The sequence below is a fragment of the Polyodon spathula genome, chromosome 17, assembly GCF_017654505.1.
Source record: "Polyodon spathula isolate WHYD16114869_AA chromosome 17, ASM1765450v1, whole genome shotgun sequence".
NCBI classification, from domain to species: domain Eukaryota; kingdom Metazoa; phylum Chordata; class Actinopteri; order Acipenseriformes; family Polyodontidae; genus Polyodon; species Polyodon spathula.
The window spans coordinates 23411323-23436653 of record NC_054550.1 but is presented as its reverse complement, the minus strand read 5'-3'; the positions used below and the strand labels follow the sequence as shown (position 1 = coordinate 23436653).

Sequence of the window (25331 nt, the reverse complement as noted above, 5' to 3'; positions counted from 1 at the left end):
ACCTGTTTTGTTTGTTTTTGGTGAGAGTTTGAAAAAAAAGTATAAGTTAATTTAGCACCGATATAAAATGGCCCTTCTGTGTCTTTGTGGACTGTGTTTACTGCTCAAGGACAAAAGCTATGAGGTTTCTATTCTTCTCAGTCTTGGCAGTTGACATGGGCCCTGTTTGCTGACTGCCATTTAAAAAAAAAAACAAATGCTCCTGCCAGAAAGGCTTTGAGGGGATAAAATATTTCTGTATTTATGATATGGTGTCTCCACACACTCTGCTCACTCACTGAGGCCCTCTGGTGCTTTACTTTTTCCTGTGTCTATAGTTCAACATTCTGCCTCAAGGCATCTGCATCTGTCTGGCTCTTTTAAAAACAAAAATTCTACTGCTGCGATTGCTGTTCAATTCAAGGCATTTTTTTAAATGAAAATCCAAATTTGTGTTGCTATGACAGCCCGCTTGCAAATCAAGAGAGATACAAGAAAGTTAGCATGTATATTATTAGATGTAATTGCTATGTCATTGTTCTTAACACACAGTTTATTCACTGTACAGAACACTGTTCTTTCTTTTTGACACTCACAAAGCTAGTCATAAGTGTTATATTAAAACCTTAACTGTCATGATGGTGAAACAATATATTTACATGACTGAAGTGCAGTATACTAACATGATCTTGTCACTTGGGTAAGTTGAACTAAACCTGTGAAGCAGAAGTGGGTCATGGCGGCCATTAAAATAAAGCTTTCAGTTTTTGCCTTTGTCAAAGGATGTGATGAACCAATAACTTTTGGTACAATTATGAACTTTCCTGAAAGTTCCTGTTCATTTCAAGATCTGCTAAACAGGAATAGATGCAGCTGCTATGTACAGTAATGGCAGCAGATCCTAAAATATATGATTCTAGCTTAAGAATTTGGATTTGCGTTTTAATACATAGGTCATGGCGTACAACTAATCCTGACAACAGCACCAGTCCCCCAAAAAGTTGTTTGAGAAGCCATTCAAACTTGCCTTAAGTGTTCACTGCATACATAAGAATGAGAATTGTGTGCCTTTACAGTGACATTGAAATCTCAAGAGCCTGCATTCCAAAACCAATCGATAAGCTGGCAAGAGAAATTGGCTTGTTCTCAGACGAGGTGGAGTTGTACGGGAAAACCAAAGCAAAGATTCTGCTGTCAACCATGAAGAGACTCCAGGACCGGCCGGATGGGAAGTACGTTGTTGTGACCGGGTAAGCCAATCTAACTTTTTTTTTCTTGCCTCAAATAAATGGGTTGTTTGTGAAGTGTTTTGCTGTTTTGGGGGGGGTAATTTTTAAGCTTAGTAAATATAGAGAAAATCTGTTAAAGTTCTGAAATTAAAAAGACCCATCCAATTTTGTGCATAATTATTTAAACAACGGGGATGGAAATAAAACTCTTTTTGCATAGCAGTTTGATATGTTCCCATTTTACTGTGAGTTCAAGACACACCTGAACCTGTTACCTGTACACTGGCTGATAAACATGGCAAACCAGTGTAAACTGTAGTAAATGCATAATATAAGCATGGTGAAAGCATGTGTAAACTTATAATGAGTAATGCAGTGCTACTGTTAAGGATTTTGACTCCTGCTGGTGAGCTAATATTAAACGCTCTGCACACAGCCCCCCTGGCTCTTCAGCATTGTAAATACTTGCAGTGTGCGAAGTCTAGCACCTGTAGTGTTGTTTTATGACTTGTATTTTAGTGACATCCCTTTTTCATGTCTCTTGCAGTATTACTCCCACTCCACTGGGTGAGGGTAAAAGCACTACCACAGTGGGTCTGGTACAGGCACTGGGAGCCCATCTACTACTCAACGTGTTCGCTTGTGTTCGCCAGCCATCTCAGGGCCCCACGTTCGGAATCAAAGGCAAGTTTGTTTTTAACTTTTATGTTGCTTCAAAATGGGGGTGACTTTTTTTATTTATTTTTTTAATGGTTTTTATTTACAATATCTTGACATTAATAAAAGCCACGAAAGCTGATTTTTATGTATGTGAAATGGGACCTCTCTTCACCAAAGTTCTCTCTGCACAGGTGGAGCTGCTGGAGGAGGATATTCTCAAGTAATTCCAATGGAAGAGGTATATTGTCCCAATCGTCTTGGAGTTTAATATCTTCTTAATATAAATAAGAGCTAGAGTCTGTAAATATTGATACCATCATGAATCTTGTAACACTGTAAAATCCCTTCCTGCCCTTTCCATTGGGCTATCAGGGGGGTGGGGGTTGTATATTACAATAGCGCGTTTCTTCAAATATTTTGCAATGACTGTTATATTTCTTTCGAAACATCTGTTCTACATGATTATGGTACAATGTAAAGTATTATATGGTGCCCTTTGTATTCCAGTTTAACCTGCATCTCACGGGTGACATCCATGCCATTACTGCAGCCAACAACCTGGTCGCTGCTGCCATTGATGCCCGCATGTTCCATGAAAACACACAGAGCGACAAGGTACTTCCAGTTCATGAAGGAGAACACTAAACGATTTGGCATACTGATTCCCTACTCTACTTAAAAGTGTGTTTGATAATGCAAAGAATGTAATGGCAATGACCAGTTTAAGAACTGTTAGAAAGTTTTATAGATAAATACTGTAGCTCTGCTGGATGTCAAGCAGCTGGCTGCCGTATGAGTCTTTGTTATTGGTCCTCTCTGTAATTTTTAGAGGGCCACGTACTAGGTTAGAGGGTCATTGAGTTCCAGGAAACAGAGGAGCTTCATTATCCTATTTTAAATAGCACTTTTTTTAAATAGCACTTTTTTTTTCCAGGCTTTGTATAACCGGCTAGTTCCTGTAAACAACACAGTGAGGACATTTTCTCCAATTCAGATAAAAAAAAAAACTCACAGTAAACCATCTCCTGTCATAATGACAATTCAGTTCCATGGATTTTCCTGGTGCTTGGAGAGGTTTTTTTGTAACAATATCATAATATTTCCCCTATCTCCTAGACCAAGCGTGGCCCATATACTTCCTGTAAGACTGTTCTCTGACATGGCTCTTGCCCATTCAGATTCCAGTGCCAAGGGCCAAAGAAAATTTTCCAGCCTGGGTTGGCTAGGTTTGAAAGACTGGGGCCTTTAGCCAGCATGGAAAGCTAGTGATTTGCCATCTGAAGGGCCACATTAACATTGCAATTCTGTTTACAGGGGTGTGTTTTTTTTGTTCATATAGTTTTAGAAACCTGACTCGGTGATCAATTGTCATTTTGTGTAAACGATCACACATTAAAAAAAATCCCCCCCCCAAAAAAAAAAAAAAAAAAAAAAAAAAAAAATTTCCCAAAAAAAAAAAAATAAATAAATAAAAAAAAAAAAAAAAAAAAAAAAAAAAATTCAAAAAAAAAAAAAAAAAAAAAAAAAAAAAAAAAAAAAAAAAAAAAAAAAAAAATTAAAAAAAAAAAAAAAAAAAAAAAAAAAAAAAAAAAAAAAAAAAAAAAAAAAAAAATAAACAAAAAAAAAAAGATAAAAAAAAAAAAAAAAAAAAAAAAAAATATAGCACTTTTTTTTTCCAGGCTTTGTATAACCGGCTAGTTCCTGTAAACAACACAGTGAGGACATTTTCTCCAATTCAGATCAACCGGCTGAAGGTAAGTGGTTTTGATTTATATTAAATAACCTGTTCAGAGTCTTCAAAGGGTATTGACTCACAGAAACATCTCCTGTCATATGACAAGTCAGTATGGATTTCTGGTGCTTGGAGAGTTTTGTAACAATATCATATATGTCTATCTCTAGACAAGCGGTGGCCATATAAACTTTCTGTAAGAGCTGTTCTCTGACAGGCTCTGCCATTCAGTCCAGGGCAGGCAAAGAATGTCAGCTGGTGGCTATGTTGAAAGACTGGCTTTAGCAGCATGGAAAGCTAGTGATTTGCCAGCTGAGCCACATTACATTGCAATTCTGTTCAGGTGTGTTTTCATATAGTTTAGAACTTGACGGTGATCAATTTAATTGGGTATAAATACACACATGTTCTAAGATGGCAGTATACGCTACTTTTATTAGGGCCTACCTACCTGATTTGGATTTGGCATTGCCCTGGTGTGGGGCATCTTCTCCTGGTTTACCCTGGGTCCCTTTTGATTATTTTAGATGACCAGACAGATGTAGTTTACTTAAACAGTGCTGCACTTTTGTACTCTGATGGTGCAGGCTACTTTTAGAACAATAGTGCAGCCATCCAACATGCCAGGATTGTGCGTGAATGGTTTTAGAATCATGACACATAATTAATGCATCTTCCATGGCTACCACAACCCCTGGATTGTATTGGTCAGGATTGGGATGAAAGTGAATTATACACACACACAAACATCAAGACTTTTTGACAAAAATATATATATATTGAAAATAAACTGCTGTGTTGTTTTTTTAAAGTTATCTTAACACCATGCATTATAAAAATCTGTAAAAGAGATGTTAATGTGTTTCTGTTCATCCAGAAACTGGGCATTGATAAGGTCCACCCTGACACACTGACAGAAGAAGAAATCGCTGCATTTGTCCGGCTGGACATTGATCCTGACACAATAACTTGGCAGAGAGGTACCTGTGCTTCACTGTCATCTTCAGTAATGGTAACTGTGGGACAACATGCAGAAAAGTTGGCTGTAGCTTTCTTAAATATGAAAAGGTTGTGTCCTGGTTACTAAGATTTCTTACTGTAAATTATTTCTGGCAAACAGAAAGGGAATATATAAAGCTAGTAAAGATGAATTGTATCATCATGGCAACTTTGTAATTAATCTTTTTTGTAATTGTGAGAAACAGAAAGAAGTTGAGCTAATTCAGTGGAATGAAAGTGGAAACCAGAAAAGCTCTCAATAATAAGACATCAGAGACCTAATTCACACCAAAATGCAATTTGCACATTTTTTGTAAAAAGTGAAATAAATCTGGTAATGTTACTGGTAACAAACGCCTTATGGTTTTTTTCACCTTACCTTGATAAATCGGGCCCAAAATGTGAAATATGTGAGTTTTCCAAGAAAAAACATATCCCACAGTTTCAGATCCACCTGGAAAACAATAAAAGATTTGGTGGAAAAACTCAGGTTTTAGGTAGTTAATACAAAGCAAGGATAAGTTATTGAGTTTTTCCAGGACACGCTTAAAGATTTTTGGGTCACGTACTGCTGTTCTATAAGTAGCCCACGTCGTTTTCACTGACACGAGACCTTTTGTCCGACAGGCCAACTCCATCCACACGTAATTATAGAACTGACGGCTAAAAGCCTTTTTTTTTTTTTTCTTTTATATATACAAGCTTTCAAAAGTTATTTTCCTGCAATTCCTTAATGTATTCAGACAGATAACTGGGGGCTTCACAGAAAGATTCTGTGACCGCGGGTGTGAAGTCTAGCTATGCAAGCGGGTGTGAAGTCTAGCTATGCAAGCCTGCACAAACCTGTGTCCTGTGCAGTTTGCCACTAGGAAAGTAAATGTGACAGCCTTGCTATGGGGTGAGATGTATACACAGTTTAATGTGAGATACGTTTTAGCTTTTGGTGTCTGACTGTCTTATTGTGATCACTACAGGTTCTACAACCAAATGTGTAACCAACCCAATACCTAAAGAGATGCTGTCAGTCGTACACATGTATATACATCTCCAGCTATATACATGTATCATTGTATATACATCTCCTGTAGTTTTAAAGTATGAAGTTATATTAAAGTTCAATTGTTAATAGTTTTGCCCCTCCCCCCCCACCCACCACCTTTTTTGTTTGACCCTTTGTTAACCTGCCTATAAGGTATTGAATTATCTGTGAATCGTGCATTTTGTTTGGCTGAGAAGATGATGGCAGCGGTTACAATTAGATGCTAAAATGATGTTTTTCTTCTCTTAGTTATGGACACAAACGACAGGTTCCTCCGTAAGATAACAATTGGCCAGTCTCCAACTGAAAAGGGATTTACAAGATCTGTAAGTACCTGTACCTCTGACAGTCAACATGGTGGAGTGCACACATTCAAAATAAATACATGTTTACATTATTAGATTCTCTTAAGTGATGGTCGTCATCAAAGTTGAAGGAATTAGTTAAACCATATTTTTAGATTTTCAAGGTATTTATGGTCATTGTACCTTTACTGTAGTAGGTAACACATTTTTGAATGCTGAAATCTTCTGGTACTATGTACAGTAGGTAGATTCAAATAATGTATTCTTTAATAGGTGTGTGTGGTTTTATATATATGCAGTACCAGGTGTCTGCCACGACAGCGTTCTTTAGTATAATTTATAAATTCTTTCTTGTCAAGTTTGGTAGCACACATCAGGAAACTTAGTCATCTTATAATTAAAGAAAGTGATCAGCTCCATTTCCATTGTAATAAAATTTGTTGTCTATTATTAAAATATTGCTACAAAAAATATATATATAACTCAGATTAGATCAGAGTCGGTGCCATCTAGTGAAAGTATTTAAAGGATCAGGTTTCATTGCTGGCAACACACAGCAGTGCACCAGATGGCACTGGCTCTTGCTTTGAAAAAAACTAAAACAAAAAAAACTTTAGCTGATCTAGTTTGGCCTTCAAATTTCTATGGCAAGAAACAAGAATAGAAGAGCAGCTCCTGACCTCAGTTTAAGAAAATGAACTCAATAGCTGATATGACTGTAGATAATAATAATACAGAAAAGGTTGTCGATTATAACGCGCCATTGATATAACTCTCCTACAGTATGTCCCCCAAATCCCTGTACTAGTGTTTCATGCAATATATCTACAGTAAATACAGTACCAGTGTTCAAACTCTAAACAACTTATCAGTTTAAACTAAAGGAAAGCTGCTTTGGCACTTTATAACACAGACATCTTATTCAGCATTTGATTTATAAATAAATATTGGATCTGTTACTTGTTTATTTCCTAATGTGTTTACTTTTTTGGTGTGAGAGGAGCTGCGGCTTTCTCTGCGAGACGAGGCGGTTCTGCTTCGCTTCAGCCCCATTCTGGAAGCCTAACCCATTCCCTCTTCCCCTCTCCCAACCCGCTGTCCTTCTTGCTTGTCTGTCACTTCAAACTGAACTCCCAACCGCCGTTTAGCGTTGATTACATGGTGCTTTATGCATGGTTAGCATTGTGTGAGACCCACGTTATAGCGAGCGGTGCACTGTAAAAAAATGTTTTTTTTTTTATATATCACTTTGAGAGGCTAAAATATTTAATTGTGTCGCTTTTGATCTATTTTAATTGCTTATGGCTTAAAGAAACCTTTCTCCCTCATAGACTCAGTTTGATATCACAGTAGCCAGTGAGATCATGGCTGTGCTGGCTCTGACAGGCGGGCTGGAGGACATGCAGAAACGCTTGGCCAACATGGTGGTGGCTTCAAGCAGGAAAGGTGTGCCAGTTACTGCTGAGGATCTGGTGAGTACACGGTTAAGGGAAAGGTAAGACCTGGCTCTGCTCAACAAGAAGCACTGCACCTTCCCTTCATAACACTGTAGTCATGAGGCATAGAGACGTGTGTTCCTCCTTATAACACAAATGCAGTCTCAGGTGAACTGGGGTTATGTAGAAACAGAGCCATAACTATACTGTCTTATACCCTGTTCCTCAGTATCAGGGGGGTCCCCTTATAACACCAACATTTTTAAAGTGTTTTTTTGTGTGTCTTTTTATTATATCTTTTAATCCAATTTGTTGTTTTATTGTTGCATACATTACATGTTTGAATTTGTACGTGCCTTTAACAGCTCTCTCCCCCCCCCCCCCCCCCCCCCCCCCCTTGCAGGGTGTGAGTGGTGCTTTGACCGTTCTTATGAAGGACGCAGTCAAGCCAAACTTGATGCAGACCTTGGAGGTGGGTAGAAGAGGGAAATGTCACAGTTGAATTAATTCTGTACCTGAAGTATTTGAGCAGTTAACTCCATCTAATGATTGTGGGCAGAGTCGCCAGCACAAGATAATGTAGGCTTTTCTATGTAACTCACTCAATTTTTATAATTGCCTACCTAAATCCCAGGAGTTTGTGTGGGCAGTTTTTTTTTTGGCAGAATTTGTGTTAATGACAGCCTTTAGGATTCAGTCCACAATAATCCAGTCAACAGCTTGCATATTAAACATTTTGACTTGACACTATTATAATTATACAGATGGGGATATTTTGACTTTATCTGTGTCTTGGTGCATGCCTATGACCAGTTGTTTTATCAAGATTGAAACATTGCATTTGGCTTGCTTTTGTTGAATATAATTGAATGATTGGTTAACACTGCCATTGGCAATGTCCACACTAAAGATGACTAGAAATGAGGGCTTATCACAGTTTTTGTAAAGTGTGATTGAAAGAGATCAGATTGATAAACAGACTGCCAATTGTGGGGTTATCAGTTATGCTGTTCTTGTTTTGAATTTTAAAGAATAAGTTGCTCCAGGCTAAATCAGTCCTTAAAGTAAGTGAACAGCTTTTTGTATCAAGGTTCCTTATGTATGTCTGGCAATACACAGCTGGTGCTTATTAATACAAAGACATTGGTTAATACATACAGCAGGCACACAAATAACAAAAATAATAATAATTGAATAAGCACAGTATGAACCCTTGCAAATATTTACAAATATCATAAATTTAAGACGGTACAAAAAAAACTAAGAACATGACGTTTGAACCTAATTAATGTCTCTGATTCCATGATCTGCTCCTGCAGTTTGTGGCACTTGAGTAGAACTCCTGTAGATTGTAGACATCATCATATACAGGCCAGGGATAACAACATGGCATGTGAAGCTACTTTAAGATCTGTGCATTCAAACTTTAAATTACACTGACCTTGATTTGTTCACAGTATTGATTGTAATCTGTACCATAACAGAATGGCCTATTTTATGTTACTTGCATTTTTGTCATAAAGGGTTTGATTATGGTAGCAGACTATTGGTCATTTGTGACTAGCAAGAGTCTGTATAGATTAGTGTGTGGAGTAACTGCATGTATTATGGAAATCTAGAATGAAGGCTGAATAACTTTTTGGTTTTAATTATTTATTTCTCAAGGGAACACCTGTGTTCGTTCATGCCGGTCCTTTTGCTAACATTGCCCATGGCAACTCATCCATCCTGGCTGATAAGATCGCCTTGAAGCTGGTTGGTCCTGAAGGGTTTGTAGGTAGGTTCCTTCAGACCTGTATGTTTTCCAATTCAGCAGGCATCACAGTCCTACGTTTCATCAAGCACACCATAACACAACACAATTACACTATGAAATCTCAGAGCAGTATTCATTAGAGAATGAGATGTGTATAGACAGAAGCTGAGCACCATTCCTTTAATGAAACACTTTCCATCGATCTTACTAAACTCATTTTAGTATTTATAAATTTGGCACTATTGAATTTTTTTTTTTTTTTTTTTAATAATTCAAATAACATTTTTGCTCCGATAGATAAATACAAAATGTATAGTGCTCATGATTTAACTATTGATACCCACATGGCACTTCAGCTGCTTTGATTCTATCAGTAAAGTTCCAAAACCGGTGGTGTTCCGTAAAAAAAAATAACCATTTCACAGCAACATAGTTTTAACCTCTGTCCATATCAATGATATAAACCACACAATTCGAAATTCCGTTTTCACATTTGGCACACATGTCTTTTTTTTTTTTTAGGTTCCAATACTAGTGCTGTCCAGATCACATTCTGTACATGAATTGACACAATGCACATGGAGACCTAGAGTAGGCCAGGCCAGGAACTGATCTGGCTTGGTCAGTCTACAAAGGAATCTAATAGTGTTCTGAAGAGATACGTGGTCATTTCTTACTGACCTGCTTTCTTTGCTAGTGACGGAAGCTGGATTCGGAGCAGATATTGGCATGGAGAAGTTTTTCAACATCAAGTGTCGGTACTCAGGCCTGCGCCCACACGTGGTGGTCCTCGTAGCCACCGTGAGAGCTCTAAAGATGCACGGAGGCGGCCCTGTTGTAAGTGCCTACTTACACGTGAACATTTTAATAAGTGCTTTCTTAAGACTGTTTGTTTAGTATTCTTTCGAAAGCTCTTGTTATTTCTGAGGCCTTGTTTTAACAGCTACTTGATACCTTCCTGTTTAATTGGAAATACCAGAAGTGTTGAATTAAAAGACCACAAATTAGGAGATGTGATGCAATTCAGAACCAATTTCAATCTTAGAGCAGTGGGAGAAATAAAACAAACAGTATAAAACTAACAAGAATCAGTTTGATTGAGGGAAGGAGTAGATGTTGTTTTGAGTAGTTGCTTGCTGAAGTTGCACTGTAAGATGAGCTTTAATCCTCCAAAGTAGTGCCCTAGGTGTTCTATTAAAAGATACGCACCAGCGTTCGCTGTGCACTGATGTGTCTGTCTGTTTGGTGCATCTGTAAGAGATTCCCACTGAACTGAAATGAGCTGAGGTTAACCCTTCCAGCCAGTGCTTTTTACTGTATTTGAACCACTAGACCTAGCACTGTTTCAGTTCTGTGTTGCTTTTCTTATTATGCAAGCATCAGAGACTTGCAACAATAGTTGTGAAAATACATATATATATATATTTTTTTTCTGATACACAAGTATTTCTTAGGGACTAAACTGTGCCTTTTCAAAAGAATATCTTTAATATTACCTCTTTTTTTTTTTCATATAGGTCACAGCAGGCCTGCCTCTCCAAAAGGAATATACAGAGGAGGTAACTGGCTTAATTGAATATATCCTTTTGTCACTTGTTTCAGTATGTGTTACTGTGTTCAAACATTAAGTAGACCAGTAAACGCATGTTTTAGGCTAAAACGTTCAATATGAATTCTAAGTGGCTGATTCATGTGCTGCACGATCTGTGTCAGGTATTTTATTATTCATTTGTTTACATGTTCTTTGTTTTGTTTTCTAAGTTTCTGTTGCAGGCTGAGAGCTAGCATATCATACCTATAAAAAAAAAATACAATTTGTATTGGTTAGGATGTCCTTGCTATCAGCCAGCTGTGTGTGTGTGTATATATGTTGCAGGGTGGAATGAGCTAGAGCAATCTGAAATTCCATTTATATTGATTGATGTTTACGCTAAGGGGTGGATTTGTTCAACATATACCCTGCTAGGATAAGCCACAGATGGATTATGTTGGAGCATATTGTAGGGGTGGGCAATATACCTCAAAGTATATTATGATATTTTAGCTGTTAAAGATGATATACAATATTTATAAAGATATATTAAACCTTCATCATGTGTGTTTTTTTTTTTTTTTTTTGCAATTGTAACTAATCCTGGAAGGATAGAGGTTGATCAAACTGACCCCTAGTGAGACATATCAGTAAAAAGGGAGAAGAACCTAAGAGAATGTATGAATGAGAGGAGGCCATTTGGCCCATCTGTGCTCATCCGGTTCCCAGTAGCTGATAGAAGTCAAAACTATGTCAAAATGGTCTTTTAAAGGATCCAATTTATTCACCGTCAACAGCACGACTAGGTAACCTATTCTGTACCCTCGCCACTATGTGTCAAGAAGTTTCTCCTTCCCTCTATACTAAAGCTATTTCCAGTTCATTTCCAACTGTCTTCTGGTCCTGGCTTCTGTGGTGGACATAAAGTATTGGTTAGGGTTGACTTTGTCAAATCCTTTTTAAGATTTAAGACTTCAGTCATGCCCCCAATTCTTCTGTGTTCTACTACAGTAAATAAATTCAGTTCTTTCAGCCTATCTTCATAGATTACTTTTAAGGCACACACAGTTAGCCTGAGGGCTGGTAACGCCAGCCGGTTATTAATTTAATTGGAAACACCTAGGCCAAGGGTGTTCTTTCTAAAATAAGAAGGAAAAAAAAAAAAAACTTTACATCTGTGTTCTCTGAACTTTCCTTGAGCTCCTGCTGAATCGTTCTGCAACAAGCATATCTAGTGAATTAATGACCTGTGCAGTAACCAGTGCTGCTTTTATATCATTTTTTTTTTTTTTATCCCCTGTAACATACCTAACCTCAAACCTTTGTATCCACAGAATTTGGATCTGCTGGAGAAAGGCTGCAGTAACCTGCGGAAACAGGTTGAGAATGCCATGGCGTTCGGGGTGCCTGTGGTGGTTGCTGTTAATGTTTTCAAGTAAGTGCCTTTCCATTTAGGATCTGTACTGTTGCCAAAACACTTAAACTGACTGAAGTGTCACAAATTGTTAGGCTGTGTTCCATCATCCTGATTTCTTGGATTTCAGTAGCTGGGAGTTCAGGCACATAATGCTTTCTACATTAAGCATGTAGATAGACTGAAGAAATAACGTTTACGTTTGAATGAAATGATCATTAAATGAACATGTTTAATGTAAAAGATTATGGTTAAGTATTGAAATCAATAATACATACACATCGATTAAAAATAAAAAATAGAACATGCATACGGACATACCAATTGATAATTCAAATACAGTTTTGAATACAATTCAAAAACACAGTTTTTCCAGAATTGTGTATTTTAAAACTTGTATATATATGTGTGTGTGTGTGTGTGTGTGTATATATATATATATATATATATATATATATATATATATATATATATATATATATATATTATATATATTATATAATATATCTGTCAGTATACATTTTTGAAATTCTGCATTACTGTTCAAAGATTTAGTTTTAAATATGAAAATTGAAATCTTTGGTGTGATCACCAATGTTTGGCTTCTGAATGGTCGTTAAGTCTGTGTTGTGAAGAACAAAAAACAGCTTCATCAATCTTTCACACACTTTTACTGTTGTAACCATAGCAACACCATATACAAACTAAGCTAATGACTTATATCCACTAGTCTATACAGAAAAGCAGAACCATAATTCATCATAATTGTGACATTTGGGATAACAAAAGTCAATCATTTCTAACACAGCAAAGACAAGCTCATTTAGAGGTACATTTCCACTGCAGATAGTCTTGTATGTGTACACATTCCTCCCTTCAGGCTGGCTTTATTGTTTGTCCTGGGGGTCTCCTTCAGCCATAGCTATGACCTTTTATAATTCCTGTCATACCCAGGATACTCGGTTTTTTACCGTATTTGAATAAAGACTCGTTTGGTCTTTGTCTGGCCTGCAGTGTGGTTCTGGGTTTGTATGCCTGCCCTGATACCCTGATTCCTGGCTGATGCAATGCCTCTTTATTGAATACAGAACTGACACAGACGCGGAGCTGGAGTTGGTGTGTCGTTTAGCTAAGGAAGCAGGGGCTGTGGATGCTGTGAGGTGCACTCACTGGGCTGAGGGGGGGAAGGGGGCTGTCGCTCTGGCTCAGGCTGTACAGAAAGCATCAGAGACACCCAGTAACTTCAAGTTTCTCTATGATGTTGAAGTAAGTACAGTGGCACCAAAACTGATTCGGCAAGTTTCTGATTTATAGCCATACTTCTGTATATTATAGTTAAGTACAGTTCCAGTGAAGATACATTTAATGCCTAAAATATGGTATAAAATGGATAACTAATGGAATTTTCTGTATGGTTCAGAAAAATGATTCTAACAAAGCAATGCAGGGACAAACGTGGGTTTTTCTTATTGTATTCAAATATTATTTCAAAATCTAAGTAAATATGTAAATATTCTTTAATTTAAAATTAGCTTATTAGCTAATTAGCTTATTATCTGGTACTTTTTTTTTTTTCTTAACCTTGGTTTTCTCCCCAATTTGGAATGCCCAATTATTATTTTTATCCCGGGGGAGGGGGGGCTATAGGGCACATCCTGAACCACATGGAGCGCCTTTACTGGAGCTCCCAAGTGGCGCATCCATAAGTTTGGTACTGTTAATGAAAGCAGTGAAACACTCTTCTGTACAGTTGAATGTCTGATATTTATTTCTGATGTCACTTATGCATTTTTTTGCATGATATATTTTTGATATAGTCTTTTATAAATTCTGTTCATTTTTGCCACCTTCTCATTTCAAGCAGCATTTGTTCGAACATTCAGATATTCTCTTTGTATATAAATAACAGCTTGCTCACTGTGAACCAGCAGGGGTGGTTGAATACTTTTGAGTCAGTACATTTCAGCGGGTTCCTTTGTTTCAATCCGCCAAACATAAACTAATGACATTGGTGGGTGGTAATGGTATGTCTTCTATGGCAATAAACATGTGAGCATTTCAAAAGATCTCTGGTGGTTTATGTGTGAGGGAGAAAAAAATAATTTCATTAATTACAAGTGGAGTTAATTGTCCGTTGCTATTGGCAACATGCATTTAACTTTGCTATTGATTTATTGTATCTGGAATGCCGGCTCCCAGTGTGTTAGCCTAGCTAGTGGGTTGTAAACTTGTCATACTAACAGAAACCTCAACGGAGACATAAAGTATTTGTCGAATAATGAATACTTTTGTATTACTACAGTACATCATTGACTTTAGTAATAATCATCAAGAATATAAATAGAATTATACTTTGTTATTATTTATTTATTAGCTGCCGATCATAGACAAGATCAGGATCATTGCTCAGAAGATCTATGGTGCTGCTGATATAGAACTTCTTCCTGAGGCCCAGCAGAAAGCAGATCTTTACACCAAGCAGGTGGGTGCTCTGTGGGCTGGTGAGGGTTACAAGTTTTCTACAGTTGGATTTGTGTTTTTACAACAGCAGCTGTGTCCCTGTGGACCAGCAGTTTAAGCATTGGACCTCTAGGTTTAGTTCTGCCCCACTATTAAAGTGATTGTTTGTACTGTACCTCACAAAGCCATAGCATACATCTGACCTGTTGTGTGCTTCAATTTTCTGGGAAGGCCTCTAATGTGTAGTTACAGCAAACGTGGATTTTCATTTTAAAACACGAAAAGAACGTTCTCAGTTTGTGCCTTATTCTCAGGAAGTCTGTTACACTGGGTTATTTTACCTCAGGAGTAAAAGACCTTGCATATGCAGCATGTATGTCTCTATATAGCATATGCTTCTAAAATAAATATTAGCCTTATGCAATATTGACTTTATGCAGTTTTAGTCAAGAAGCCTATATTTAAGTATTAGATATACTTAACAGCTATTACCTGCTAGGTAGCTTTAAGTCAGCTTTAGCGTATGATTGACTGAGACTGTTTAATAGGCAATAGTTAAAAATGGTTAGATATTCCATTATTCAAAGAAATCTTAATTTTATTGAATTTAATCTTTTCTTTTTTTTGTAGGGATTTGGGAACCTGCCGATCTGCATGGCGAAAACCCATCTCTCCCTCTCCCACAACCCTGAGTGTAAAGGAGCGCCTACCGGCTTCGTTCTGCCCATCCGTGACATCAGGGCCAGTGTGGGTGCAGGATTCCTCTACCCACTGGTGGGCACGGTAAGAAAAGGGCTAACTGTTACCATATCAGTGCTGAGATTCAGTTAAATTCAAATATGCTTTCAAAATGTGTGTGGGTGCACACTGCAAAAATATTAATCCATTATTTATTTATTTATTTATTTATTTATTTATTTAATGAAGTTGGCTCCTTGAGCAAATTATATATATAATATATATATACACAGTACTGTGCAAAACAGCATCAATTCTTCTAGGTACACTTGCACAAAGTCAGGGATTTTGTATGCATATAGTCAGGTGTATGATTAAACAGTTATACCAAACAGGTGCTAATGATCATCAATTCAGTATGTAGGTTGAAACACAATCATTAACTGAAACAGAAACAGCTGTGTAGGAGGAATAAAACTGGATGAGGAACAGCCAAACTCTGCTAACAAGGTGAGGTTGCTGAAGATTTATTGTCAAAAGTCATACACCATGGCAAGACTGTGCACAGCAACAAGACACAAGGTAGTTATACTGCATCAGCAAGGTCTCTCCCAGGCAGAAATTTCAAGGAAGATAGGGGTTTCCAGGTGTGCTGTCCAAGCTCTTTTGAAGAAGCACAAAGAAACGAGCAACGTTGAGGACCGTAGACGCAGTGGTCAGCCAAGGAAACTTACTGCAGCAGATGAAAGACACATCATGCTTACTTCCCTTCACAATTGGAAGATGTCCAGCAATGCCATCAGCTCAGAATTGGCAGAAAACAGTGACATCCTGGTACACCCATCTACTGTCCGGAGAAGTCTGGTCAGAAGTGGCCTTCCTGGAAGCCAAAGCGCCATACCTCCGATGTGGAAACAAGGCCAAGTGACTCAGCTATGCATGAAAACACAGAAACTGGGGTGCAGAAAAATGGCAGCAGGTGCTCTGGACTGATGAGTCAATTTGAAATATTTGGCTGTAGCAGAAGGCAGATTGTTCGCCGAAGGTCTGGAGATCGGTACATGAATGAGTGTCTGCAGGCACCGTGAACCATGGTGGAGGTTCCTTGCAAGTTTGGGGCTGCATTTCTGCAAATGGAGTTGGGGATTTGGACAGAATTAATGGTCTCATCAATGCTGAGAAGTACAGGTAGATGCTTATCCATCATGCAATACCATCAGGGAGGCCCCAGATTTATTCTGCAGCATGACAACGACCCCAAACATACAGCGAAATTCATTAAGAACTATCTTCAGCGTAAAGAAGAACAAGGAGTCTTGGAAGTGATGGTATGGCCCCCACAGAGCCCTGATCTCAACATCGAGTCAGTGTGGGATTACATGAAGAGAGAGAAGCAACTGAGTCTGCCTAAATCCACAGAAGAACTGTGGTTAGTTCTCCAAGATGTTTGGGCCAACCTATCTGCCGAGTTCCTTCAAAAACTGTGTGCAAGTGTATCTAGAAGAATTGATGCTGTTTTGAAGGCAAAGGGTGGTCACACCAAATATTGATTTGATGTAGAATTTTTTCTGTTCACTCACTTTGCATTTTGTTAATTGATAAATATAAACTATTGGCATGTCTATTTTTGAAAGCATTCTTACTTTACAGCATTTTTTCACACCTGCCTTTTGCACAGTACTGTGTGTGTGTGTGTATGTGTGTGTATATATATATATATATATATATATATATATATATATATATATATATATATATATATATATATATATACTTTATTTATTTATTTTTTTTTTTTTCTACCTCGATTAATTGGTGGATAACTCTACACCTTCACTTAATTTGACAAACAGTCTTTGTCCTGAATGCTCTCCATATAAAATATATGTATCCTGGCTCTTGTTTTTTTAATTCGACACCATGCCTAATAACTTGACAGGAAGTAAGGTCAAGAACCGGAAGGATTAGACAGTGTGTGGATAGACACGGTGAGAATAGCAGAAGCAGTGCGATTAGTGCTGGAGAATAGTAATAAAGATCACTAACCCTTTGCAGTCCATTTATTCAGTGTTTGTCAGGCGTGTCGGGTCCAATTTATTTTCACACGTGCTGTTTAATTTTTTTTTTTTCAGAGTAAAACATGTTTAAAAGGCATTGAATCGCAAAAGGACACTCAGTGCTCTGTCTCCAGCCAAGCCTCACCCCTTGTTCACTGTATTTTTCACATACCTCTTTATAGACGTGCATACTGATAAATCATCTCCTGATAGCTTGTTTTATCACCAAACTCTTCAGTAATGAGATCCAAGTCATTATTTTATTACTATAACATCTCAAAAAGCTTTGCAAGTGTCTGTGATATTCTTTGAGCGCTGGATGTAGAAGCAGCTAACTCCTTTGTTATGTCCTTTTTATCTCTGTAGTGCATGGAGCTATGAGCCCCCCCCCCCCCCCCCCCCCCCCCCCCCACTTCATTCAGCTCTTATCAGTCTCACTCAGCCATTGAAAGGTTTTCTCTGCTTTTTCCGGAGAAAAAAGGACTAGAGACCTGTGCTTTTCGTCTTTGACATCGGACTGGAAAGGAAAAATTGTAAATTCGGGTTAATGTTAACTAATAAACCTGTATACAGTGCCTATAGAAAGTCTACACCCCCTTATAGCCTGGAATTAAAATAGTTTATTTTTTCATTAATCTACACATCCTACCCCACAACTTCCAAGTGAAAAAAAAATATTCTAGAAATGTGTAGAAAATTAATTTTAAAAAATAAAATAAAATAAAAAACTGAAATAGCTTGGTTGGATAACTGTCCACCCCCTTTGTAATAGCAGTCCTAAATTAGCTCAGGTGTAACCAATCACCTTCAAAATCCCACACCAAGTTAAATGGCCTCCACCTATGTTAAATTGTAGTGATTCACATGATTTCAGGATAATTCAGCAGTTCCTGTAGGTTCCCTCTGCTGGGTAGTGCATTTAAGAGCAAAGACTCAACCATGAACACCAAGGCGCTTTCAAAAGAACTCTGGGACAAAGTTGTTGAAAGACATAGATCATGGGATGGGTGTAAAAAAATATCAAAGGCCTTGAATATCCCTTGGAGCACGGTCAAGACAATTAAGTGGAAGGTGTATGGCACCACCAAGACCCTGCTTAAATCAGGCCGTCCCTTCAAACATTACTCAAGAAAGCCCACCTTGAATCCTGTTGGAAGTATGCCAGAAAAACACTCGGGAGATTCTGTAGCCATGTGGCAGAATGTTTTGTGGTTTGACGAAATTAAAATGGAACTTTTTGGCCTAAATGCAACACAGTGCATCACCCAAAGAACACATCCCTACTGTGAAGCATGGTGGTGGCAGCAGCATGTTATGGGGATGTTTCTCATTGGCAAGGACTTGGGCAATTGTCAGGATAGAAGTGAAAATGAATGGAGCAAAGTACAGAAGTCCTTGAGGAAAACTTGCTGCCCTCTGCAAGAATGCTGAAACTGGGAGGGAAGTTCACCTTTCAGCATGACAACGACCCAAAGTACACAGCTAAAGCTAAGGAACAAAAAGGTAAATGTCCTTGAGTGGTCCAGTCAGAACCCCGACCTAAATCCAATCAAAAATTTGTAGCATGACCTAAAGATTGCTGTCCATCGGAACTCACTAAGGAATGTGATAAAGCTTGAACAGTTTTGTAAAGAATGGTCAAATATTGCCAAAATAGGTATGCAAAGTTGGTAGAGACCTATCCCAACAGACTCACAGCTGTAATTGCTGCCAAAGGTGCTTCCACCAAGTATTAACCCAAGGGGGTGGAGACTTGTCCAATTGTGATCTTTCAGTTTTGTATTTGATTATTTAATTTAATATTTTTTTTTCTCAATAAAAACTTTTTTCCCCCATAAGTGTGGAGTATGGTGTGTAAATAAGTGGGGAAAAAATCCTAATTTAAATGCATGAAACTGGTTAATATATATATTCTGTTATTTTGCTTAGCTCATTATATACCAAGATTAGTATATTGCAGCAACCACTGTGTCTGCTTCTGTAGCTGGTTTCTGGCATTCCTGTGTCTCAAACTGGTGATGTTTACAGATGTATTCACTCACTAACACACAGTTAGAGGGGGTGAAATTTAGTGGTCCTTGCTAAAACCTGCTCGCTTATAAAAATTCCGCTTCAGTAGTCTTTTTGAGTATTCCCCGTGGTTGAAAATGGACACAAGTTAGTAAGCCTGGTTAATACTACTCAAATCAGAAGGAGCAATTGAGAATTACATTGTTCTGCAAGGATAGATGGTTTCACAAGGAACATAATTCATTTGCGCTTTTTATAGAAGCCGCCATTGTCTTCAGCTGTGTTGCTACAGGGAACCATCATCATACTTGAGAGCTGTTTGTAAGAGCCGTGCAAATTTATAATTGTGGGTAAATTGTAGGCTGTTAAAATCCGCGCCCATTGTCATTAAAAGGTAGGAGGCTATAATGACACGTTGACAGACGTTATAAAGAACACTGCTTTTTTATTGAATGCATTATAAATGCTTGACAATTTAGAACAATTTTGTGCAGTATTTACATTGTAGGTTAAGATTTTTGCCATGTGTAGGTGAGATTAAACGGCTGTATTAAGTCAATGATTGACAGACATTTTGATTGAATTTATTGTCCGGATCTGCAGCCTGCCATTTAAAATGTGATAATTGAGATGGAGGTAGAAAAAGGATCTGGCACTGCACATTTTAACAGCAGGAAGATTATCTTTTTTAGCAGCCCTCTGAGATAACGCTGCATATGATTGGGCAGTATAGTCAACACCACAATCCTGAGTCTTTATTATTCAACATCTGTTCTCCTATAAAAGTTTCCAGTACTGAGTCTAGTGAACCTGTAAGAGTCAATTTACGTAGTCTGATCTGTAACATACTGAGTTAAGAATATAGGACAAATGCTAATGGGATTTTCATTTATTGACGATGGATTAGAAAATGTCATTATAGTCATTTCAGGTGTTTGAAATATCTAGCATCAAATCATTACCGGATCTCATTTTGGAATCTATCTTGGAATCATTCAAATCCAATGAAGAATGACTGGGTGAATCACAAATATTTAGCTGATATCAGCTGCTCAGTATACTGCAGGTTTAAACATACTTGGTTACTTTCCAATCATTGTACTTGTTATATAAACAGAATACTCCGTGCCGTGCATATTTCCCTATTTCCCCTCATAGCCGTGATCAACCCAGTCCAACCGTTTGGGGGTTATTCCGCTATCCTCATTTGTGGAATAACTACCGTAGTCTCATTTTTCTGAGCTCCTATTTTAACGCTCATTAACTTTCACCCTTTGATTATTGTTCCAGCTACTCTTTGTAAAGATAATTGTCAATATGGATCAGTCACTGAATAAGACTGGCTTGTAAAAATAATTTTAGGAAAACTCTTAAATATTTACGGCAATTGACGACCTTCCCTTCACTAGCTTTGTGGTTGAATCATGGCTAGATAGCCTGGTTTTAAAGTTGATTTGTTGGAATAATAGCAAAGCTTTGTTCTGACATCACACAAAAAATCATCTTCAAAATGTAAAACAGAACTTGTAGTGTGTGTGCTTCCCGTCTCCCATCCCTGTCCCCCCACAGTGTTAAAACCAAGTACAATTGTACGGAAGAGATCCAATCAAATAATTTATGACAGCTGTCCTTTAAATTTAATATGGAATACTGTGCAGGGTGGTTGCCCTCAGTCATCATGCTAGAAGTGGATATAACTAGAAAGCATTTGTATTTCTATTACGTGCATCCCAGTGCTATCCAGAATCTCACCAAGACCAGACACAGTAGGGGTTAACATCTAATGGTTTAGTTTACTAAAAATATCCTGGCTGGATAATCTCTGGCTGGAGAGCCGCTACTCGGAATACGTTGACTGCTTACTTGAGAGTTTTACAAAATCGCTGTTAAAGAAGGACTTGTCTGCTGAAAATGTAATTGTAACTCTAATTAGGTTTCTATTGATGACATTTAAGAATGTGTTGTATATTGTAATGTCCACAGATCTCGGAAGGCATTCCATCCTAGTTAAATAAGCCTCCCCTCAATAAGTGATCGGGTGTTGCTATGAAATCAGGTTGCTATGGATTTATATTTTTGCAATGTGCTTGCCTCAGTAGTTGATGACTGTGATCACTAAGTGGCTGCTTGTCTGAGTTGGTGGTACTTGCTTACAGTTGATGATCGATTGTGTGACACATTGATTCATTGCAGGTTGACGTGTTTCTCATTGCTTTTAGATGAGTACTATGCCTGGACTTCCCACTAGACCGTGTTTTTACGACATTAACCTGGATCCCACGACTGAGCAGGTGAACGGACTGTTTTAAATGGAATCAAAGGTTAGTAATGAACAATTCTTGCCGTACACGTTCATCTGCAACAAGTGGTAGAAGCGGGGTCAAATTTTAAAGCTACCTTAATATACATGTTCCATTATTAGCTTAAATACCATTTTACATGCGACACTATCCATTTACTTTTCTAATATACTTTGTGAAGGTACAATACTGTATTCATGTTAGCCCACATCTGTTGGTCCTTCCCTGTTTTCTGTACTAAAGAGATTTCGCTTACATGTTTACATGTACATGCTGTGGCTAAAACTTACATTGGACAGACCTTTTGCTCAGTGGGGAGGACATTTTCCAGAACATTTTATCTACTTGACTCAACATATACCCTGCCTGGATAAGTCACTGCCTATATTATTAGAATTTAACAGCACTATTTCTGTAGCATTAAATAGTGGATATTCGTCATGGTGACGTACATTCTTGTGATGCTTTTTTTTGCTTTTTCAGGCAGGGGAAGTGTGTTACCATAGTTTTACTAAACAGCTGTTCAATTAAAATGTGCAGTTCAGAACCCCCACTGTTATTCTGCCTGTTCCTCTCAGAGTTTGATTTTAGGACTTGATTAATTTTCTTTTTTTTTTTTCCCAGTTGCTGGGCAGAGGTCTTTCCAAGACGACTCCCAATCAAAACTGATGGAGCAATTTCCTGTTTGTGATCAGGGGCACAGGAGGAGCTTTCATGTTTTTTTGTTTTTTGTTCATTTATTAAATTTGGGTCCTGTTATCGGTTCAGTTTTGAGTCTGTTTTATTGCTTTAATAAGGAACTCTGAGGATGTTGTCCTGGCAATGCAATACAAGTCATTAGGTTCAAAACTGTTTTGTGATTTAGTAATGAGTAAATACAACAAAATAATTTCAAGCATTTGAGGGCAATAAGCCATGTTGTGTGTTTTTTTTTTTTTTTTTGTTCCTTTATAGATGTGAGTTGCAAACAAAAGGTATACTTTTAAAGTTTTTGTCTGCGCCCGCCACTTTGTTTTCCAAGTACTGTAGCCTTAAATGTCAATGGTATGTTGGTTACAAGTTATTAAAAAATGGGACTGTAGAAATGTGGTCCATACTTGATAGCTACCATTTTGGTTGCCATAAGCAACAACGGTTATCATGTAGATCTTTCTAAACATCAGTTTACTTCAGTTATAGCCAACAGGGGAAAATTTTTTTTTTTTTATTCTTGACTACACTTCGCAGACACTATTACATGTTTTAACTATAATAATTCCATTAAACCACATATCATTGTGATGAGATTGTTAATAAAATGATTGTAGATATTTCAGGCAGTGGAGCTTCATCCATCTTAGTGTATTTTACTGTCCTTTTTCATCATGCTTATAATGGGCAATAGTTAGATAAGTTGTTCTTATTGCATACTGTGTGAATGTGCTGAAAAAGCAACCAAGACCTCCCGCTAGGGATTTGTTTTTGTTCCTATTTTTAGGAGGTTGACATTGCTTTATTCTGACATGGTTCAAATCCTGTGTTCCTCGCCACCTTCATCATCAACTTCAACCCTAATAGAGTCTGAATCTTTCTCTTTCTGTAATGGATGGCATTTGCAGGGTTTAGCAATAAAAGTCCTTATTTTCCTCCATTTTTAAATGAGCGAATATTTGTCGAACTTGAAACTCCACTGGGTTGTTATAGTGGCAAGGCTGAGAGGATGTGTGCAGTGGAGTGTCTCTTCTCTTTAAAAAACCTTCTATTTACCATAATTGGGATGAAAATAGTGTTTTGCATTTCAAATTTAGTTTTATAAGTGGAGGTTGCATCTTGTTTATATGTACAGGTACTTTTATACCAGGTGCCATCATGAGATGAGTGTGCATGGTGACATTTTATTTTTAAAAAGATGAGAGTTGTGCTAATGGATGTGTTGTATAGGGAACACTGAAGACTGAATTCTTCTAATATCTACATTAGGTGGGTGGTCATCATTTAGCCCTTGACTGCTTATGGGGTAGTAACAGTAGACCATGGGGAAGAGCATGGTATAGTTGTCATTTTGCATCATCCAACATCCTTGCGACAGGTGGATGCATGGTGGATGACTGTTTTTTAAAATGTAATTTTATAAGTTGATAACATCTGGTTCCAATCGTAAATACAATACTTAAGTGTTTTGTTTTCTCGGACTGCATTGAAGTGATACAGCACACGTCCTTAATCATGGGTATTGTAAATGAAATATATTTAAACAGTGCCTGCTTGTGATAGAGATCGACCAACGCTTGGTGTTAGATCTCCTTTCCGACCTGTGAGGGTACTAGAAAGAAGGAACAGAGTAACCTTAAACAAATGGCAAGACAATTTATTCCATAGGGTAGGTGGAAGTTGGCCATTTAGGAAGGGGGCGGAGCTACAGCACCCAAGCTCACTGACCCGGGTGGTAGATGGCGTGGCATCCGAGGATTGGAGGAGCGGATGCGCTCGTTAACCTAGGGATCGTGGGCGAGAATATAAATAGGGGACGTAGAAGGAGCCCGTATTATTGAGACTGAAAGCCGTGAGTGTTTTGTCAGTTTGTTTACTAACACTGTGTGTCTTGTGGTGTTTGTCTTGTCACTAAAGAATACTAAACGCAATCCGGAGCTGCAGTCGCAGGCCAGCGTAAACCCGGATATCACAAGTCGCCTTTTGCACTACAGGAACTGTCTTTGCACCACTAGCACTAAAATCACGCACTGTCGGAACTGTGTCTGTGTTTGTTTTGTGTGGGTGAAAAAAGACAGGACTTTTTCGTTGTAGGTCAAACACGTGGGATTTTACAAACAGGAGTGATACACGCCGCTGTACCACTTCCATCATTGTTATTGTTTGCAGGTTTTGCCAGAAGGCTCTGGACATTATAATCACTAATAAACACCCTTGCACCTGTGAATCATCCACTCTGCACTGCACTCAGCTGCACATATTCACCACTTTGCCACACTGCTATTTGAAAAAAGACTAATATTTTAAAAAGTTAAAAGCTTTTTGTTTTAAAAGCTGTATTTTTCACCAAATACTTCCCTGTGTATTTCATTGTGAAATTCTGCCATTGGTGTACCTTTTGATTCTTTCAGGATTTTCTCCACCATACCAAGCAGAGGAAAGTAGAAACATTTTGCTTTGGATTCATGACTTAAGTACACCACTGGAGAGAAAAAAAAGGTCTCTTTGATTGTTCATCGGTCAGTTTTACCAGCCAGTTCTTGCTTTAACATTTCTGCTGCTGGGCCAGTTAAAATTAAGTGTCCTGTACTAAAGGGTCTGTAAAAGAAGGCAAACATTGTGCAGTTATCTAGAAGATTACAGATTGTCTAGTCGTGCCTCATGGTTTATTCTGTGTTTTGTGTGGCCTGGACACTGCTTCAACTGCCTTATGAAGTACTGCTCAATAACAGTCACCCAGTCTTTTATATAAAAACAAGTTATTTTGTTTTATTTTTGTATTCTGGTTATTGAATACATTATTTTTTGAGTGCAACTGTGCAATTTCCACATCAAAGAGAGCACTTCAGCTGGACTTGTATCCTGTCACGAATCTTCAAAAAACTATTGCTAAACCTTCCCTGAATCACTTTCTGGGTGGGTGTGAATGATAAAGGGTTTTGTTGCTGTGGCTGTAGTGTTGCTAAAGTTTAGCTACATAGATAAACCTGTTCACATTTTCTATTCGGTAACAATAATGGGAAAGCAGAATCTCATGACAAAGGGTATTCTAGTTG

The 25331-nt window shown here is 37.9% G+C and overlaps 1 protein-coding gene across 1 annotated transcript in view; it reads left to right on the top strand.

Annotated features, from left to right (window-relative positions):
* The window catches only part of mthfd1b (methylenetetrahydrofolate dehydrogenase (NADP+ dependent) 1b), a 37282-nt gene extending 14938 nt beyond the window's left edge, over positions 1 to 22344 (top strand). The window contains exons 11-28 of the mRNA XM_041276372.1: positions 1056 to 1229; positions 1756 to 1892; positions 2060 to 2106; positions 2376 to 2483; positions 3548 to 3622; positions 4478 to 4580; positions 5888 to 5964; positions 7275 to 7415; positions 7783 to 7851; positions 9045 to 9156; positions 9833 to 9972; positions 10653 to 10694; positions 12001 to 12101; positions 13169 to 13346; positions 14455 to 14562; positions 15171 to 15323; positions 21505 to 21606; positions 22210 to 22344. Of these exons, the coding sequence (XP_041132306.1) occupies positions 1056 to 1229; positions 1756 to 1892; positions 2060 to 2106; positions 2376 to 2483; positions 3548 to 3622; positions 4478 to 4580; positions 5888 to 5964; positions 7275 to 7415; positions 7783 to 7851; positions 9045 to 9156; positions 9833 to 9972; positions 10653 to 10694; positions 12001 to 12101; positions 13169 to 13346; positions 14455 to 14562; positions 15171 to 15323; positions 21505 to 21594 (1855 nt within the window). The 3' untranslated portion in view covers positions 21595 to 21606; positions 22210 to 22344. The remainder of the gene's footprint in view (positions 1 to 1055; positions 1230 to 1755; positions 1893 to 2059; positions 2107 to 2375; positions 2484 to 3547; positions 3623 to 4477; positions 4581 to 5887; positions 5965 to 7274; positions 7416 to 7782; positions 7852 to 9044; positions 9157 to 9832; positions 9973 to 10652; positions 10695 to 12000; positions 12102 to 13168; positions 13347 to 14454; positions 14563 to 15170; positions 15324 to 21504; positions 21607 to 22209) is intronic.
* Positions 22345 to 25331: the final 2987 nt, after the last annotated feature.